The sequence below is a fragment of the Dipodomys merriami genome, unplaced genomic scaffold, assembly GCF_024711535.1.
Source record: "Dipodomys merriami isolate MVZ:Mamm:240054 unplaced genomic scaffold, mDipMer1.0.p SCAF_33, whole genome shotgun sequence".
In the NCBI taxonomy this organism is placed as follows: domain Eukaryota; kingdom Metazoa; phylum Chordata; class Mammalia; order Rodentia; family Heteromyidae; genus Dipodomys; species Dipodomys merriami.
In genome coordinates, this window is record NW_027204826.1 from 1971434 (window position 1) to 1990143 (window position 18710).

An 18710-nucleotide genomic window follows, 5' to 3' on the forward strand; every position below is an offset into this window, starting at 1 on the left:
CGCCCCCCTCTGTGGAAGTTTCTGGAAGTGTGTGGCTCTCCCCACGGGTTTGTACCTGCTGTGAGTCCGCAGGCTCCGGGAGGCGCCCGCGGGGTCGCGGCCGTGGGCAGGGCGCAGCCGGCCGCTCCGAAGGCAGAACGGCTGGAAGCTCTCTCCGGTCAGCGCTGAGACGGTTCTGCGGAGAAGCGGGAACCAGCCGCCGCCGCCGCCGGGGAGGCGCGGGGTGGGGGGCCTGGGGAGGCGCGGGGAGGCCGGGAGGCGCGGGGAGGCCGGGAGGCGCGGGGAGGCGCGGGGTGGGGGGCCCGGGGAGGCGCGGGGGGGCCCGGGGAGGCGCGGGGTGGGGGGCCTGGGGAGGCGCGGGGAGGCCGGGAGGCGCGGGGAGGCGCGGGGGGGCCCGGGGAGGCGCGGGGTGGGGGGCCTGGGGAGGCGCGGGGAGGCGCGGGGAGGCGCGGGGAGGCGCGGGGTGGGGGGCCTGGGGAGGCGCGGGGAGGCCGGGAGGCGCGGGGAGGCCGGGAGGCGCGGGGAGGCGCGGGGAGGCGCGGGGTGGGGGGCCCGGGGAGGCGCGGGGTGGGGGGCCCGGGGAGGCGCGGGGAGGCGCGGGGGGGCCCGGGGAGGCGCGGGGTGGGGGGCCGGGGAGGCGCGGGGTGGGGGGCCCGGGGAGGCCGGGGAGGCCCGGGGAGGCGCGGGGAGGCCCGGGGAGGCGCGGGGAGGCCCGGGGAGGCGCGGGGGGGCCCGGGGAGGCGCGGGGTGGGGGGCCGGGGAGGCGCGGGGTGGGGGGCCCGGGGAGGCCGGGGAGGCGCGGGGTGGGGGGCCCGGGGAGGCCGGGGAGCCGCCGCCGGCCGCGGGCGTCCACGCAGGGGCTCGCTGCGCCCGACGAGGGCGATTGGAGGCTTTTAAACGGGGGTCTGATGGACGGGGACGTGAACGCTCCGGGAGAGGCTGCGGGCCGGGGGGGGGGCACGGGGGGGGCGCCGGGCGGGGGGGCGCCGCTTCCCTCTCCGGGCAGGACCCACCTGCGGAGGTGGCAGAGGACGGAGCCCCGCGCAGGGGTGGGCAGGGCGCGTGGGACGCCCCACTTCCTCCCCATTAACCAGACCCAGGAGGTTCCCCGCTGCCCCGGGCCGGGGTGTCCAGGAGGCCGAGGTCCGCGCAGGGTTCAGGGTTCAAGGTCACGGCCGGCGTCCGCCCTTGGGAAGAGGTTGAGTGAACTCTGCGGGGCGCCGCCCGCAGCCCCCCGCCCCGTCCCCGCGGGCCAGGTGCGCCCCCGCCGGCCCGGGGCTGCGGACCCCCCACGGAGGCCCCTCCGGGGCGCGGGGACCCCCAGGGCAGCCCCTCAGCTCCGCAGAGCAGTAACGGCTTTTTGGCACGTTTCCGACCTGATAAGGAGTCTGCCCCGCGGCGGGCGCGGCCGGGGCCTCCCTGCGGCGAGGGCGGGGCGCGGGGTGCAGGGCGCGCGGGGCTCCCGGGGCGCGGCCGGCCTCCCCCCCAGCCCTCGGGGTCCCCAGCCGGCCGCCCCCCCCCCCGCAGGCCGGACTTCGGGTTCCCAGCCGGCCGCCCCCCCCGCAGGCCGGACTTTGGGGTCCCCAGCCGGCCGCCCCCCCCCGCAGGCCGGACTTCGGGGTCCCCAGCCCGGGCTCCCCTCGGCCCCCACAGCCCGGGCCCGCCGGGGTCCCGCAGCCGCGCAGCGCACGCGGGCCGGCCCGGGCCCGGGAGGGAGCGCTGCCCCTGCCCGCCACGGCTCCGGCTGCTTCCAGCAGTTTCTTCCCTCCGGACGCCACTTCATCACCAGGCTTGAGCCTAAGAACCGTCCAGGTTCCCGGGAAGGCGGGCCGTGGCGCGGACTCCCGGGCCCCACGCACACCATCGGACCGGGGCGCGGACGTGGACACCGACCCAAGCCTCATAAAGGAACACTTGGCGCAGGCAAACTTCAATGCACTTTAATTTAAAGATCCGTCAGGAGTCAGCATCAACACTTTTCGTTCAAGATTGCACCGGCTTAACATGACACAACACCGAAAACAGAATAAGTTACTTTATTACAACAAAACAGACTTGCTAATAACGTCGTCTAATCGCGGCCATATTACAAACGGGAATTATGTATATTATAATCATAGAAAGGAAGTTAACAAACTGCAAAAAACATTGGGCAGAAATGAATCAACTTGCAAAATCAGGAAGAAGAGGGAAGTATCTACACCATTATAAATAGAACAAAAAATATATACCATATCTACAGTGCTGGGAGGCAGGTCCCTCCCGAGACCCGCCTGGAACCGTCGGCAAAGGGGTGCAAACAACCAGCGGAGACTTTTATTCCTTCTCTTTTTTCAAGAAAAACTGCCGCGCGTCTTCCCAGGCGTGCTGAGGAAATCTATTGGCCAGTTCAAGGTAGTTGTGGGACACAAGGTGCTTTCCTGAGAGGAGCAAATTGAACCGAGTTAAATTCTTTGAGGTTTAATTAGTGGAAACTTATTTTGGTATCTGAGCACAAAATGGAGTCATATACTTTAAATAAACCACTACACATTTTATGTAAATACAGTGAGGGCCTTATCTCTAGTCATCTGTCTACAGTGTAAACAACTCTAATACACATTGGAACCACAATTCAGTTGGAGCGGCTAATATCTTCAAATCCTAAGCTATATATAAAACATTTTATGAAAAAAAAAATCAGAACTCCAGAATACGAAACATTTAGGGAAAAATATATGCAGTAAAAAAAAGTGAGTCATATATGCTATTATTGAACAGATAAATCTGTGTGCAAATGGTAAAGTTTTTATTTCAGTACTGGGGCATGAACTCAGGGCCTGGGTGTTGTCCTTCAGCTTTTTTGCTCAAGGCTGGTGTTCTACCACTTGAACCATACTTCCATGTCTGCTTTTTTTGGTGGTTAATTGGAGATGAGAGTCTCCTGGATTTGTCTGCCTGAGCTGACTCTGAACCATGATCCTCAGATCTCAGCTCCAGGACAGCCTGGATTACAGGCGTGAGCCATGGGTGCCTGGCCTTAGTAACTCTTTTAGAATGCTGGAATCAAACTCAGGGTCTTATACAGGCTAAGGACAAGCTCTACCACCATGCCACACCCCAAGCCCAAACAGGGCCGATCATCTTCTAAGGGAGTCAACTTCAACTTGAGTATAACTTTGTAATCATCCAAATCTGTGCTGAGTTGTCCATCCATTGGATGGCCAGTGACACAGCGAAGTGGACAGTGCGAAGGCTGTGGTCCACTAAGCCAAGAGGTTCACCCATGCAGTGAAATCAAAATGTCCTGGCACGTTTTATGGCAGTCTACCCTGAGCACAAGGGGGACACCCACATCCCAGGAGCACACTGGCCTCGTGGGTTTTGCATTGGGTGGGCAGATCATGAGCTGTCAGTAACACAGGGTGGGCCCCTTCCAACAAAGCAGGGACCGAGGACTGACTGTCATCAGCTGTCCTGTGAAGCCCGTGACTGGGGAACATGGAAGCAGGGAAGACGATGGTCCTTTGTTCTGGGATCTTCCTTCCGGAAAGGCAGCAAGTGATGGCTCATCTTTTTGGATGAGAGAAAAAGCAAGAAAGAATGTCTACAAAGGCTAGGTGCCTGTAATTCTTGCTATTCAGGAGGCTGAGATCTGAGGATCACAGTTCAAAGCCAGCCTAGGCAGGGAAGTCCATGAGACTCTTATCTCCAATGAACTAAAAAAAAAAAAAAAGAAAAAAAAAGAAAAAGCCAGAAGTATCGCTCAAGTGCTAGAGTACCAGGCTTGAATGAAAAAGCTAATAAGCAAGAGGACAAAGCCCTGAGCACAAGTCCCAGCATTGGTGCGTGTGCACACCCCCCCCACACCCCCCCACACCCCCACGAATGTCTACAAGTCTCACTGGTGATAATATGTTCGAATTTTTTTTTCTAAGTATCTTCGTATATTCAAAATTCAAACTGTTTCCTAAGAAACTAATGAACTCTGCAGATTTCGCTGGTGTCCTTTAGTTTCTTTTTTTCTTTCTTTTTTTTTTTTTTTTTTTAAGTCTGTGACTGAGTCAGGACAGAACAGAACTTGCACTCTAATTCTGCCTTCCACTGAATTTCTGGAAAGTTACACAGCTCTTTGTTTACTTTTCTGAGTTACCTGAGACACTAAAACAGAGCATTTTGTAACAGTTACATTGTCTTCTCTGTGTTCTCCAACACCTGTGCACCAGAGATGCTTTTTTTTGGGGGGGGGTGTTGAGGGGTGACATGTGTCACCAAGGAAGAGGACCTGCCACCTCAGAGAGCCCTTCAGGAAACAGCGTGGGAGAGACACGCTCCGAACACCAACTCGGCACAACGGGGGAGACCAGGACCGGACTCTCGTTAATCACAGACGCTGCCACAGCAGCCAGACAATGGCCAAATTGTACTCACTTACAGTCTGGGTAGCTGAATAAGTCAAATCTACAAGTGCAGCTTCGACTTCTAGAAGCCCTAGCTGGGGCCCCAGGAAACAGTTCAGCGAGCGAGTCAGGCTTTTGGTCCCCTGAACTCACCTGATGTGAATTTCCCCCTCTCCACATAAGACAATTATTTCACTAAAATTTTTTTTTAAGTTTTTTTTTTTTTTTTTTTTGCTGTGTTGGAAATCAAACGTAGGACCTTACACATGCTAAGTAAGCACTTTACCACGTAAGCCACGCCCACACTCCCCCCCCCCAAATAATTACTTCCAACCAAAAAATTCTGTGAGATGCTTATCTCAAATGAACCAGCAAAAAGCCAGAAGTGAAGCTACGGCTCAAGTGGGTGAGCACCAGCCTTGAGCACAAAAACTGAGGGACAGTGCCCCGGCCCTGGGTTCAAGCCCCAGGACCAGTACACAAACACACACACATACACACACATACTCAAGTTCTTCAAATGAAGGGGGAAATATAGGCTATTATTAACAACTTTATTTGGAATATGGATGGGGAACCAAAAGTAGTTTCTCTGAGTAAGATCAGCCAGTCTTAATGTCTTCTTTAACTGCCAGGTGGCACTTCTGTAACTACTCGGCATTTTCTGTATCTTGCATGAGGCGACATCACAAAGGTGTTGTGTGCCTTCTTCTGCCCACGAGGTCTTCAAGCAGAATTCCCTCCTGTACTCACACACACTCACGCACGCACATACCTGCTGGACGAACCTCAAATCTTTTTTTTTTTTTTTGTCGGTCGTGGGGCCTGAACTCTGGGCCTGGGCGCTGTCTCTCAGCTCTTCAGCTCAAGGCTAGCGCTCTACCACTTGAGCCACAGCGCCACTTCCGGCTTTTTCTGCTTATGTGGTGCTGAGGAATGGAACCGAGGGTCTCAGGCATGCAAGGCAAGCGCTCTACCACTGAGCCACCTTCCCAGCACCCGAACCTCGAATCTTTTTGGTGATGTACTACATTACTGAACCCCTCCACGCATGGATTTCTGTTTCCACGGAGAACGCACATACCTTTGGGCTGGGAAGTCTGGTTCTCTGCCTGGCCGGGAGTCTGTGCAAAGTCCTGCATGGGGAGAGAGGTGTACAGGAAGCCATGAGCACTGTGGCGGCCGCGGCCACGCCGACCCCAGAGCCCAAGTACAGAAACTATGAGGTCTAGCTTCTTGTACACTGAAACTAAATAGCGGCCACTTAAGTTTGCTAAATATTATGTTGCTGCCTTCCTTGGAAATGACAGCTTAATTTTATACTCAAAGAACACTCTAAAACTTAAGCCAAATGTACTGTCTTAAACTACTGGTAAATTTCTATGGCTTTATTTCCCCCTTTTTGAGACAGGATCTAATTATGCAGCCCAGGGTGGCACTGAACTCTCAAATCTGCTGGATCTTACTCAGATGGGTGTGTACCACCATGCCTGGCAAGATTTTTGTTTCTAAAATAGGGTCATTTTGATTATTATTATTATTATTATTGTTAGCATATACGCATTGTACGATGGGGAGTTTCAACGCGACATTTCCACATGTGTATACAATACATTCCAATTAATCTCACTCCTCTATCACTCTCCCTTTCTCCCTCAAACAATTTCAATAGGTCTCATTGTTCTTTTTTCATATGTGTAAGCAATCTGCTCTGCCCAGCCCGTGCCCCTCCACCCCCCAACAAGCCTATTTCTCTTTTCCCAGCCTCCTATTGATAAACGACTTTCATTATATATAAACAGCTTTCTTTATATATCTGAAACCAAAGCTTCAATTCTTAATTTTACTTTTGGATGGAAAGAATGAGGTATACAATATGTAAATCTTCAGAAAACTATCCAACTGTCAGCCCTCCTGTTGGTATCATTTTCACGTGACTATTAAATGTCTAGAGCCACTGTGTCAATTAAAATTCAATGTATACTTATTTCTTTGAGCACAGCCATTTACAGAAAAGTTGATTTCTCTAATATGCTATCCCAAATAAACAATAGTGTGTTACATATGGATTTTTTTTTGGAACAGAGAAAGGGACATAATTTGTTATAACATCAGATTAAAATAGGAACTATAGATAACCTTTATTTTAGATTCTGATCTCATTTGCATTTTTTATTTGCTCTTTGAGTTAGGCTCTTTCTATGCAGGCTAGACTAGCCTCAAACTCACGATCCTCCCGCCTCAACCTCCTGAAAACTGTCAGTGGAATTGTTAAGAACAGGAGAAAGTAAGAAACTGATCACTTCCCAAGGCCCTAGGCCTGCGGGCTTTCTCCGCAGTACTCTCTTTACCTGGTGTGCCTTTTGTTTTGCTTTTTGTTGGTTTTAATCAAAGAGCCTGAGGCAGGAGTTTCTGGTTTCTTTCTTTCTTTTTTTAAATCTGTTTTAGTTACTGCTAGTTTCCAGTGCCTACAGGCATGGTACACACACAAAAACTTCCAGTTGGATTCAAGAACAAATATTCTGACTGAAAAAGATCACAGCACCAATCCTCTATGAAGCATTTGCTATTTCATTTACTAAGGAAAGGTCTAAGAACACCGGAAGAACCCTGTGTGGATTTGCTGGGTAGCCGCTAGAAGAGTATCGAGACTTTTAGTTCAATAAGACACACTGGAAATTCATACTTGTTGACAATCTAAATATCTGACTTGATTTTTTTTGGGGAGGGTGGGGGGAATGGAACAAACCCAGATTCAAATGTAAAAAGTAAGCTGAAAATAAAAAGATTTGTAACTGCTCTGGCTGTGTGTGTTCATTGATCATCTACTAGAGGACAGTTTAGAAAACAGAAACCTCTCCTTGTCTAAGGTAAAGAGGGCTCAGGGGCTAGAGCTCTCTTCTAAGGGCTGCCAACCGAGCGTGCAGATGGCAGCATTGGGCAGCGCTGTCCGCACTGGCTGGAAGGAGATGCATGGGACGCTCCGCTCCTGCACGGGTTCCACTTTCTCTTTCGCTCTGACCAGCAGAAAGCATCGCTTCCCATGTCGCGTGTCAGAACTGGTTTTCGGCCTCACCATTGGAAAGAACATGCAATCCTTTCAGAAACTACGGATCGACAGTGACAAAAACCTCATAGCTCAGAACAATCCACTCGGTTTTTCCTGGCAAGTCGGCTGCATTCATTTAGACATACTAATTCCAGCCTACCTCAATACATAAATAAGAGGCTATATGTAACACAACAACAGATTTTTATCAGAGAATCAGACTTAGTTACAAATTGAAATTCAGTTAAAGAAGTGAAGAGTTAATTGATCTTCTGCGGTTCCGTACCCCAAAATTAGGAGAAACGGAACAGGCAGGGCCTTCACAGACCTTTCTCCAGTGGATTTCTATCCCAATAATGGCAGCCCTCCCACCCTCCTCTCCCCCCACCCTCATTGCCACCCGGGTTCTATGCACGAGAGCTTAGACACTAGCCTGCTCCCCCAGAAATGCATTTTTAGCCAGAGACGATAGTGTAAAAGGAGGGAAGAGGGCGGGGGCTCCTGGCGAGCTGGTACCTGAATGAAGGTGGCCAGTAAGACACAGCTCATCTCCTGCTCCAGAATGACCTTGTTCTGACGGTTGTTGTAACAGGCGGCGAGAAGTGAGGGGAAGAGCACTTTGATGAGCCGGGGGTCGCTGAAGTACGGGAAAGGCAGCTGGCAGAGTTTCTGTAGCACCGTGGGGTGGCGGCCCGACTGTACGATTACCTGCAGGAGGTGGGGAGGGGAGGAGGAGGAGGGGAGGGGGAAGAGGAGGAGGAGGAGGGGGAAGAGGAGGAGGAGGAGGGGGAAGAGGAGGAGGAGGAGGAGGAGCAAGGTTAGTTGCCAAAGGCTCCTGCCTGCCTCAGGCAAAACTTCCAAAAATAGACTGGAGGAATCAAAACAGGCAAGTCTGCTGGCTCCCCACTAGAGCCTTAAGTGATATTTGAAAAAGAGCAGAAAAAAGAAATCTCCTTCCCCAACTTAAAGAAAAGATCCCAGGCGTTCTGTAAGTCATTGAAGATGACTACAGCCAGGCACCATAGCTCTTGCCTATAATCCTAGCTAGTCAGGAGGCGGAGATGGGAGAATCATGGTTTGAAGCCAGTCAGAGCAGGAAAGTCTGTGTGAGACTCTTCTTTCCAATTCAGGCCGGAAGTAGAGGTGTGGCTTAAGCGGTAGTGCACCAGCCTTGGGTGAAAAAGTTCAAGGACAAGGCCATAGGCCCTGCGTTCAAGCCCCAGTAAAGGCATAAGCCCAAACGATGAGATAATAGAAGGATCGGCTTCCAAGGAGGAAGGATGCAAAATGGGATGCACACTGCTTTCTCCAAGCACTCTTCACCCCCGGGAGGCTTGGCGGTCCTGCTCCCCACAGCCTGCGCAGAACCAAGGCTCCCAAGAAAGTCAGATATGGTCTGTGCTGCGGCCCCGCCCACTACAGGCTAACCTAGCTTGCCTGTGTGCACCAGATGGATTCCGTATGGGGGGCCCGGCCTAGGAGGAGCAGGGGATCCCTCCCTTGGAGGGGGGAAGGGGGGGGCAGTCTCAGCCAAGGCAGGCTCAAAAATCTCCCTGTCCAACCCATACCGCTTATCTGGGCTTCCATCAGTGCCCTTGACTCTGAAAGGGGAACTGTTTAGATAACTGAGACCCGTTGTCTCGAAGCAGTCTGGGTTTACAACTGTGTACATTTTCCGAAGTAGAGCGATGCAATGAATGGGCTTGCCTCCCTGAGAAACTAAGACATGCTACAATCAGATCTGTTTCAAGTAACGTTTGATTAGACAGTTCTAATAGGAAAGAGCTGGGTGACTCAAGGCACCGATTCCCGAGACAGGAAGAAGCTCTGAGCAGCTTAGCAACACTGTAAAACCGGGGGTCAGGACTGTAAATTGTCCTCCGAGAAACCCGATTTTACAGGTACACAGCTAGACAGAGCTGCCTTCAAATTAAAACCAGAGGACTGAATGGACCAGCAGAGGCAGGAGGAACATAAATTACAGGGATTTACAAGTTTTCAAAGTACTTTTAACAATGCTTTAAGAACACATTCTCAGATGATAATGCAGTTGGGTTTAAGGACAAAATCAACAAGGTAATAGTTCACATATTTTCGTTCCATAGCTAAAATGACATCAAAAAACCTTCAGAGCCGGGTGCGAGGGTTTTGTTAATGCCTTCAAATCCACACGGAATTTTAAAGATTGGCACCAGCTGACCCTTCCCTCCGATGTGGTACTGCCAGTGCCCGAACTGGCTGAGAAAAATACACCCTCGGGGTGGATTGTATTGATAAAGCATTTACTTAAATCTGTATTTTAATTATTAGCTGCATATTTTGTAACACAGCCAAATGCTCACCACTTTAGAATTTATAACGATACCATTATCAGAGGTTCCTCCACATCTCCTGCCCTTTGTTGGACAAAAATTAAGAATGAGTTTTTCTTTGAACCTTCCTTGTTAAAATGCTATTATTGCCTAGATGCCAATAGCTCCTGCCTAAAACCTAGCTCCTTAGGAGGCTGAGATCTGAGGCGGGGGGTACACAGCCAGCCGAGTAGGAAGATCTGTGAGACTCTTGTCTCCTCTTAACCAGCAAAAAGCTGGCAATGGAAGTGTGGCTCAAATGGTAGAGTGCCAGCCTGGGGCGAAAAAGCCAAACAAGAGTGCAAGGCTCAGAGTTCAAGCCGCAGCCCCAGCACTCACACACACAAAAGGTAAATCGTGCTTTACCTGAGAAGACATTAGACTGGCCAAGGTGCCTGGCCCAGGTGCCATGTTAAGGCCAAAGTCTGTGATTCCTTCTTGCTAGCAAATAAAAATTCCTGCCGAGTGTGCCCAAGAACTTCATTAGTGATCCACTGCCTGGATCAGAGTCTCTGTGTGTGTGTGTGCATCTGCACCAGCACTGGGGCTTAAACTCAGGGCCTGGACACTGTCCCTTAGCTTTTTCATTCAAGGCTAGCAATCTACCACTTGAACTACAGCTCCACTTCTGGCTTTTTCTTAGTAGTTAATTGGAGATGAGAGTCTCACAGACTTTCCTGTCCTGGCTGGCTTTGAAGCACAATCCTCAGAACTCAGCCTCCCAAGTAGCTCAGATTACAGATGTGAGCCACTGGTGAGTGACCAGCTTCAGAGTGACTTTACAGAGATCACTGGGTGTGTGGTCTTTGGATTAGAGACCATGTTCATGGGTATAGGCAGTTTGGCTACTTTGAGCTAAAGAGATCTGACCATATAAGCGTCCAGGACAGTGCCCACTTACTGGGAGGAGGCGGAGGGCGGAGACTCCAAGGTAATGTCCTTTGATTCCCATTTCAGACAGTATAGGAAGATGCAGTCAGGAGGTCTGGCAAGGGGCCACCCTGTAGCATGGAGACTTGGGTTCATGCGCAGAGGGTGACAGTTGGCTGAATGATGCTAAGCATGTCCCGGGGGAAGGGAAGCAAGGTTGGACTCTGGGGCTGCAGGCACCTGGGCGGAGCGTGACCCAGTCTCACCACGCCTACTCAGCCACAGGGGGCCCAGCACCCCTGGGGGCCGCCTTTCATGCTCTGCACAATCAGTAGGAAGTCACCGGAGTAATAAAGTCACAGAGCAGCAGCGTCTGGCTGAAGCAATGAGCCGCGTGTTGTGGATGGTGGCAGCCTCATGATGCAGTGTTCCATCTGCTGTCCTCATGGGCCTGGAAGTAGGTCGCCTCTGCTCACCCAGAGTGCCAAGTAGAAGTTACCCCTGTGCCTGGCCAGGCTTGCCAGCACTCCTGTGCTTTCCCGTAACACAGCACCCATGACATGGAGTGGCCAGGCCGTCGACTTTGCTGGCCACTGACCTCAGTCACAGCCAGCCATGCAGGGAGTGCTTTGGCCTCAACAATGAGAAACTGTCCACCCCAGGCCCAGCAGGGTCTAGGAAGATGAAGAGAATTTAAAGTGATCTCCAGATCCCAAGAGGCTGAATGTGACCTGGGCCTGACTTGTTTAAACCAGGTGCTAACCACAGAGCTTGGCAATCTGAAGACAATGAAGAACATAACCAAGAATGCTGCTTCTAGCGGGTGCTAGCTGCTCAAGAGGCTGAGATTGTAGGATCCCGATTCAAAGCCAGCCAGGGCAGGAAAGTCCATGAGACTCTTATCTTCAATGAGCCAGCAAAAAGCTGGAGGTGAGTGGGTGAGGCCCTGAGTTCAAGCCCAGTACTGACACAAAAGCTCTGTAAGCATATATATATATTCCTTCTCACTGAGTCTGAGATCATCTGGAAACAATCCAATCCTGTCTGAACAGAAGCGGGCTTCAAGGCTCTCTCCAAACTGGAGAATGGACCATGGGCGAGGCAGCCTCCACTTTTGGTCCTCTAAGCAGAGACTAGAGGTGTAGTTCCACAGTTCTTGAAGAAATACATCTTCTTCTCCAATACCCTATGGACTTATCACTTTTGAGGGTGTCAGATGAGAAGTGCACCCTTAATGACCTCACTTAATTCCTATCTTAAGTGCAGTCACACAGGGAGTGGTAGGCTTTCGCATGTACATTTGGGGCTGGCATGTTAGTTCAGGACAAAACACAGCCCTGGTTCACTCATTTGGCTCTTCTGGGCACGCTCTGTTAGGAAGGCTCCTAAGACACTAAGCAGGTTCACTGCACAGCTCATGGCCTTTTTCTGGGCCTGGGTCTCTCAGTGATCATGAGGTTGAAGCCACAAGCACTAGAGTGCTGGTCTTAAGTAGTTGTGGATTCTTGGTCTGGCTTGGCCAGGGATATGCCGTGATCACTAAGCTAGTTTGAGTCTTAGAGTTCATTGTGTGTGTGTGTACATGTGCGTGGGGATAAGAGCACTGGGGCTTGAATTCAGGCTCTGGGTCCCTTAGCTTTTATTGCTACCGCTTGGACCACAGCTCTACGTCTGGCTTTTTGGTGGTTAATTGGAGGTAAGAGTCTCATGGACTTTCTTGCCCAGTCTGGCTTCCAATGTGATCCTCAGATCTCAGCCTCCTGAGTAGCAAGGATTACAGGTGTGAGCCACCAGCGCTGGGCTCACAGTCCTTCTATATAAGCAGTTGGATGGTGGTGGGGCTTCAAGATTCAGAGGAAGACTCAAGGAGACAGTGTCTGTGACCACAAAGTATGGGGCCCAGCAAGTATTGCCATCCTCCTACCCCATCTTTCCTTCTGGCAGAAGCAGACTCTGCTCCCCAGCTGGGCACCGGAGGAGCCATGGCTGAGGTTTCTCCCCGGCCCGGCCTCGCGGGGCAGAGCTGTGCCAGTAGAACGGGGAACGCCAGCTAGGACCTGGTGGTGACAAAGTAGGAAATGTGTTCTGACAGTTCTGAAGAGAAAATCCCTGCGTAAGCATGATCAAGACGCACAGCTAAGTAGCTGGGAGACGCAGAGGCTTTGGCCACTGGGGGCATGGCTGGGGTGCCAGACTGATCCGTGTGGGGGCAGGGCAGGGCAGGTTGGCCCAAGCTCATGGGTGGCGCTGTAGACTCCACTGAGATGAAGCACCGGCCTCCCTCCATGACCACACAGGCCTTCCCAGAATGCCCTGGGCGCCTCCTTCCTTTTTCAGCAGCTTGAGGACATGGCGGCCCTTACCCATCTCCGTTCAGAGGCAGACACTGTGTCCTCTATTTCTCTGTGGGAGGGCAAGGCTCAGAGGAGGCCCTCCAACTTATTAGGACAAACAAAAGCAAAGTGACAGAGGCCACTAGCTAATAAATTAATTAGTGCCTGTGGGAGAATCCTGCCCCATTTCTCCCACGGTGCTCAGGCTCTGACTTGGCAGTCCCAGTGGACCTACAGCCTGTTGCCTGAGGCTTGTGTAGCTCATTCCTAAAGAACAGATTCCCCGGCCATGTGCTCAGGCCTGTAATCCCAGCTACTTAGGAGGCTGAGATCTGAGGATCATGGTTTGAAGCCAGTCTGGGTAGCAAAGTCCATGATACTCTTCTCTCCAATGAACCAGCAAAAAGCCAGAAGTGGAGCTGTGGCTCAAGTGGTAGAATGCTAGCTTTGAGCACAAAAGTTCAGGGACAGTGCCCAGGCCCTGAGTTCAAGCACACACATACACAACTGATTCTGTGATGGTGGTAAGTGCTAACCTACCAGGCACAAAGCCCAGAGTTGAATCCCCATCACTAGTGCTACCACCACAGCCAGCACTCCAGAGGGCCACAAATCTGACACCAGCCAGGCCTATAGAGAGAGACCCCATCTTACCACTCCCTCTCCGAAAAGGAAGGGGTTTTCGGATAAGCTATCACCTTCTCTAAAAGAAAGCTGGGATTGCAAACTTCAGGGGGGACTGACCTGGTGAAGAGGAACGGTCTGGAGAAGTTCTCCCTCTTCTGTGGAGATGGCAACACTGTGTCATGTGGTGAGAAAGAACTCAGGGCACTCAAGCTGCAGAACCTCCCCCATACCCAGCACCAGGGGGAGCCCATCCCTGGGTGAGCATGGGTTTTTGTTTTGTTTGTTTCTTTCTTTGAGACAGACAGGCTTTCAAACTATGAGTAGCAGCAGCAGTAGTAGTAGTAGTGGGTTGGGCCTCCTGCCTTGGCTTCCTGAGTGCTGGGATTATAGAAATGAGCCACTGGTGCCCGGCTCTGGTCTTCAGTTTTTGAAACAAATGCTGTTATTCAAAATCGATTCATAATGTTCAATACAAAAGTTACGTAACAGGAAAAACAAAGAGTGGAGGTCACTGAATGGCCCTGAGAAATACAACAGCCCATGGGACATTTGAGGCCTTCACATCTGTAGAATGACAACTGTCTCCTGAACTCCAGAGGACTCCCCAGTGGAGTGGCCAGCGAGGTGCAGACCGCGCACGCGCACGCTGTGTTCATGGAGGACAGACTCTGTCTTCTGTCCTGCACTGTGGGCACTGGAGTCAGCAGGGAAGGGGGCAAGCTGGCCTCTGAGCAGAGTGTACGCACTGGTACCTTCCCGGCATTCACTCTGCCTAAGCATGGGCGAGACACCCAAGACCGGTCCCTGCCCCACAATGACTGGGCTAGCCACACAGCCAGGTCAGCTGTGGAGAGCTGTGTGAGCAACTCAGCTTAGCAGTTCACTTCAGAAGCAAAGCCAGTGCGAAGAGTGTGCCGGCCTCTAGTAGACTAGAACCAGCAAATCAGAGACTGTTGGAGCTATACTGGCAAATGGACGGGAAGATGGCTGGCTGCCGGCACCAAGAAGCACAAGGATAGGAATTCATGTTATTTCAAGCAGAAATGGGAATCTACACGCCACCTGGAAGAGGTTGATGGAAAAGCAAGTATCTCTACCATTTTTCTTTCACTTGGACTTGGAGCAAGTTTATAGTGTACAAAAATATCTTACAACCAATCAGCTTACTTAGTACTCTATACTTGAACATTTTTCTTCCACAGACATGATCATCCTCATGTAGTTAATATAGATGTATATATCCACATGCATATATGTATATACAAATAACATACAATGCATTATATATGTGTGTGATGCACACATTATATATGCATCTATGTTTACACGCTAGCATCCAAACACATGTATACACATGTATAGATATCCATTAACTATGGGAAATGAAGGAAATGAATGAGCTTTTGGTACCCAAACCTGACTCTAGAACCTAGGGCCTGCCTACCCGTCCCAGAGCCTCTGAGGCCAGACAATACTGTGGGAATCTGTAAGAACATCAGCCTGGCACTCTGGCTGGCCCCCTGTCTTAGCCATGGGCCCCATGGCACAATGGTCCAGGGGCTGGGGTGGGGGTGGGGCAAGGCCATCTCTTTCAGCGTGTTAAACCTCAGGCAAACCAGTTCGGTGGGTCCATCAGGATGGTAGGGTGAATGGAGTACGGAGCCAGACAGGAATTTCTTGTGCCTGAGAATTCTGATTTGTTTTTTTCCCCCCTTCTTGTCAAGAGACATGATGTCCTCAATAGAGGGGCAAAAATAGGTGTCTAGACATCTAAATTCATTACAACAGACAGCTAAGAGAGTCTGTAAATCATTGGAACAAAGAAGATTTTTTTTTTCCTTAAGCGGGGACGAAACAAAGCAGTTGTTGCATTCCTCTGCACAGAACTGCCCTGCCACCATGCTAGAGCGAGACAGGCAAGGCGGCGCGACCCCGGGCTGCTCTCCTTTGCTTATGCCACATCTGTCACACCTAGAGCCCGGGCCCAGAACACAGCAGCGTGACAGAGGGGACTTGAGGCTGGTGACCTGCAGGCCCCCGCCACCCACATGTTTTTTTATTTATTTATTTATTTATTTTTTTATTTTTTTTTGTCGGTCATGGGGCTTGAACTCCGGGCCTGGGCGCTGTCCCTCAGCTCTTCAGCTCAAGGCGAGCGCTCTACCACTTGAGCTACAGCGCCACTTCCGGTTTTCTGGTGGTTTATTGGAGATAGGAGTCTCACGGTCTCTCCTGCCCGGGCTGGCTTTGAACCGCGATCCTCAGATCTCAGCCTCCTGAGTAGCTAGGATTACAGGCGTGAGCCACCAGCGCCCGGCCCACATGTTTTTTTAATCTGATGTCTGGGGGAGCGGGGTGGTGGTCAATTGGTAAACCTTAATGTCTTGGGAGAAAAACTTGAAGTCTGTCCACATACTCAGACCCAACTCAGAGTAGAGAAGCACACCTAGTTCCCTGGTGAGCCCTGCAAAGAAACTCCTTGCCTTGAAAACTTGCCTCTACCTTCAGATGATTTCTGAGACTGAACTCAGGGGTCTTGGCAGAGGGTGAGGGAGGTAGCAGCCTTTGAGCAGTGGCCTCCCCGCCCCACAATTCATTGCTGCCTGGAAGCGACAGGGCACTGAGGAGGAAGGAAAAAAGGAGGGGGAAGACGCATGGTGGCTCACGCCTGTCATCCTAGCTACTCAGGAGGCTGAGATCTGAGGAGCACGGTTCACTGCCAGACAGGGTGGAAAGTCCATGAGACTCATATCCAATTAAGCATCAAAAAAGGCAGACTCAAGTGATAGAGCGCTAGCCGAGAGCACAAAAGCTCAGAAGCAGTGCCCAGGCCCTGAGTTCAAGCCCCAGAACCAGCAAAAACTCCAAACCCAAACCCAACACCTTCTCCTGATGACCCTGATAGGGTTTTCTTCCTCCTTCCCCTCCTTCCTCTATTTATCTATTTATTTATTTATGCTAGTCCTGAAGTTTGAACTCAGGGCCTGGGCACTGTCCCTGAGCATTTTTGCTCAAGGCTAGTGCTCTACCACTTTGAGCCACAGCTCTACTCTGGCTGTTAACTGAAGTCTCACAGACGTTCCTGCCCAGGCTGGCTTTGAACTACAATCTTCAGATCTTAGCCTCCTGAGTAGCTGTGATCCTAGGTGGGAGCCACAGGTACCCAACAATCAGGAGTGGTTTAATCAATGGTTGGGGGCGTGGCTTCTCTGAGGTGTTGAGAGGCAGGTGATCTTAGAGAAACATGGTGACTGGCTCTCTTGCATGTCTCTGGGCAAACGGTGAGAAGACCCCACTCATAGCTTCTGGATGCCACGGGTGGGAAGCAGCTCTGGGCAGGTCCTCATATTCTACCCCACAGGAGACAAAGATGCTCCAACCCAGCAGCACCTGCTCGTGGTACAGGGCCTCTGTGGCCCAGTCCAATGGTCACACCCCCATTCTCCACAGGCTGGGGTGGACCCTCGCCTCCAAGCCTGACCTGCGCAGAGGTCTCATGCCTGGGGCTCTATGTCAGGTTCAGCTCAAAGCTCCCTGTCCCTGCCAGGCTCCTGTTCTTCCCCATGCCCACCCTGTGTCCTGAAGTTTGAACTCAGAGCCTGGGTGCTGTCTCTGAGCTTTTGTGCTCAAGACTAGTGCTCTGCCACTTGAGCCACAACTCCAATTCTGGCTTTTTGGTGGTTTACCAGAGATAAGAATCTCATGGACTTTTCTGCCTGGGCTGACTTTGAACAATGATCCTCAGATTTCAGCCTCCTGAGTAGCTGGGATGACAGGCGTGAGCCACAGCAACTGGCCTGGTTTCTCATCAGGACATGTGTGGTCTGTGCTGGGGTGGGCACATGGTCAAAGCAGATAAGGGGGCGAGGAATGAGGGAGCAGTAAGAGTGTAGGTGCCACAGCTGTGGTCCTGAGGTTTTCCCTAGGGCAGGGGGCGGGCGGCACCCTGAGGCTCCCGTTCTAGGTTAAGGCCTCTTTTCCATCTGCCTATTGTGTGAGGAAAAGATGTGGCTTATAGAAGCATGTTCTAGCCGGGCGCTGGTGGCTCACGCCTGTAATCCTAGCTACTCAGGAGGCTGAGATCTGAGGATCGCAGTTCAAAGCCAGCCCGGGCAGGAGAGACCGTGAGACTCCTATCTCCAATAAACCACCAGAAAACCAAAAGTGGCGCTGTAGCTCAAGTGGTAGAGCGCTCGCCTTGAGCTGAAGAGCTGAGGGACAGCGCCCAGGCCCAGAGTTCAAGCCCCACGACCAACAAAAAAAAAAAAAAAAAAGAAGCATGTTCTAAACTGCCTTCAAATGTGCCCTGGGCTAGACTACCTCAAATACCAGGCCAACCCTAGGAGCCAGGAGCATGGTGACTATATCCAAAGATCTGCTTCCATCTCTGCAGAGAACACTGTCTTAGAAATGATACAGCCTTTCCATACCATTATAAATTTAACCAACTGCTCTGCTTTGGATTCTCATTTTTCTTTTCTCTCTGGTGGTACTACTGTTTGAACGCAGGGCCTCTTACTCACCAGGCAAGCATTCTACCACTGCAGCACACAAACAGCCCTTTTCTGCTTTTTTTTTTTTTTTTTTTTTGCTAGTTCTGGGGCTTGAACTCAGGGCCTGGGCACTGTCCCTGAGCTTCTTTTGCTCAAGGCTAGCACTCTACCACCTGAGCCACAGCACCACTTCTGGCATTTTCTGTGTATGTGGTGCTGAGGAATCAAATCCAGGGCTTCGTGCATGCTAGGCAAGCACTGTACCACTAAGCCACCTTCCCAGCCCCATGATGTTATATTTTGATATGAAGGGGGAGAGCCTACAATATACTTCTTCCTAAGAAAAAAATGAAAAAGTCATTATGTTAGAGATACCAGTTCAGACTCCCAACTAGTATATATTCTGATTTTTTTTCTTTTTGGTGGGTGGTAGGGCTTGAACTTAGGACCTGGGCGTTGTCCCTGAGCTTTTTCACTCAAGGCTAGCACTCTACCATTTTGACCCACAGTGCCACTTGCAGTTTTCTGGTGGTTCATTGGAGATGAGGGTCTCACAGAACTTTACTGCCTGGGGGGGGGGGCTCTGAACTGGAATCCTCAGATCTCAG

At 51.6% G+C, this 18710-nt stretch overlaps 1 protein-coding gene across 2 annotated transcripts in view; it reads right to left on the minus strand.

The window, feature by feature from the left end:
* Nucleotides 1-1924: 1924 nt before the first annotated feature.
* The window catches only part of Scaper (S-phase cyclin A associated protein in the ER), a 213885-nt gene continuing 197099 nt past the window's right edge, over nucleotides 1925-18710 (minus strand). For both annotated transcript variants that reach the window (XM_070042817.1, XM_070042816.1), the window contains exons 30-32: nucleotides 7945-8136; nucleotides 5464-5515; nucleotides 1925-2420 (exon numbers count right to left, since the gene is read on the minus strand). In XM_070042817.1, coding sequence (XP_069898918.1) covers nucleotides 2317-2420; nucleotides 5464-5515; nucleotides 7945-8136 — 348 coding nt within the window. In that variant the 3' untranslated portion in view covers nucleotides 1925-2316. The remainder of the gene's footprint in view (nucleotides 2421-5463; nucleotides 5516-7944; nucleotides 8137-18710) is intronic.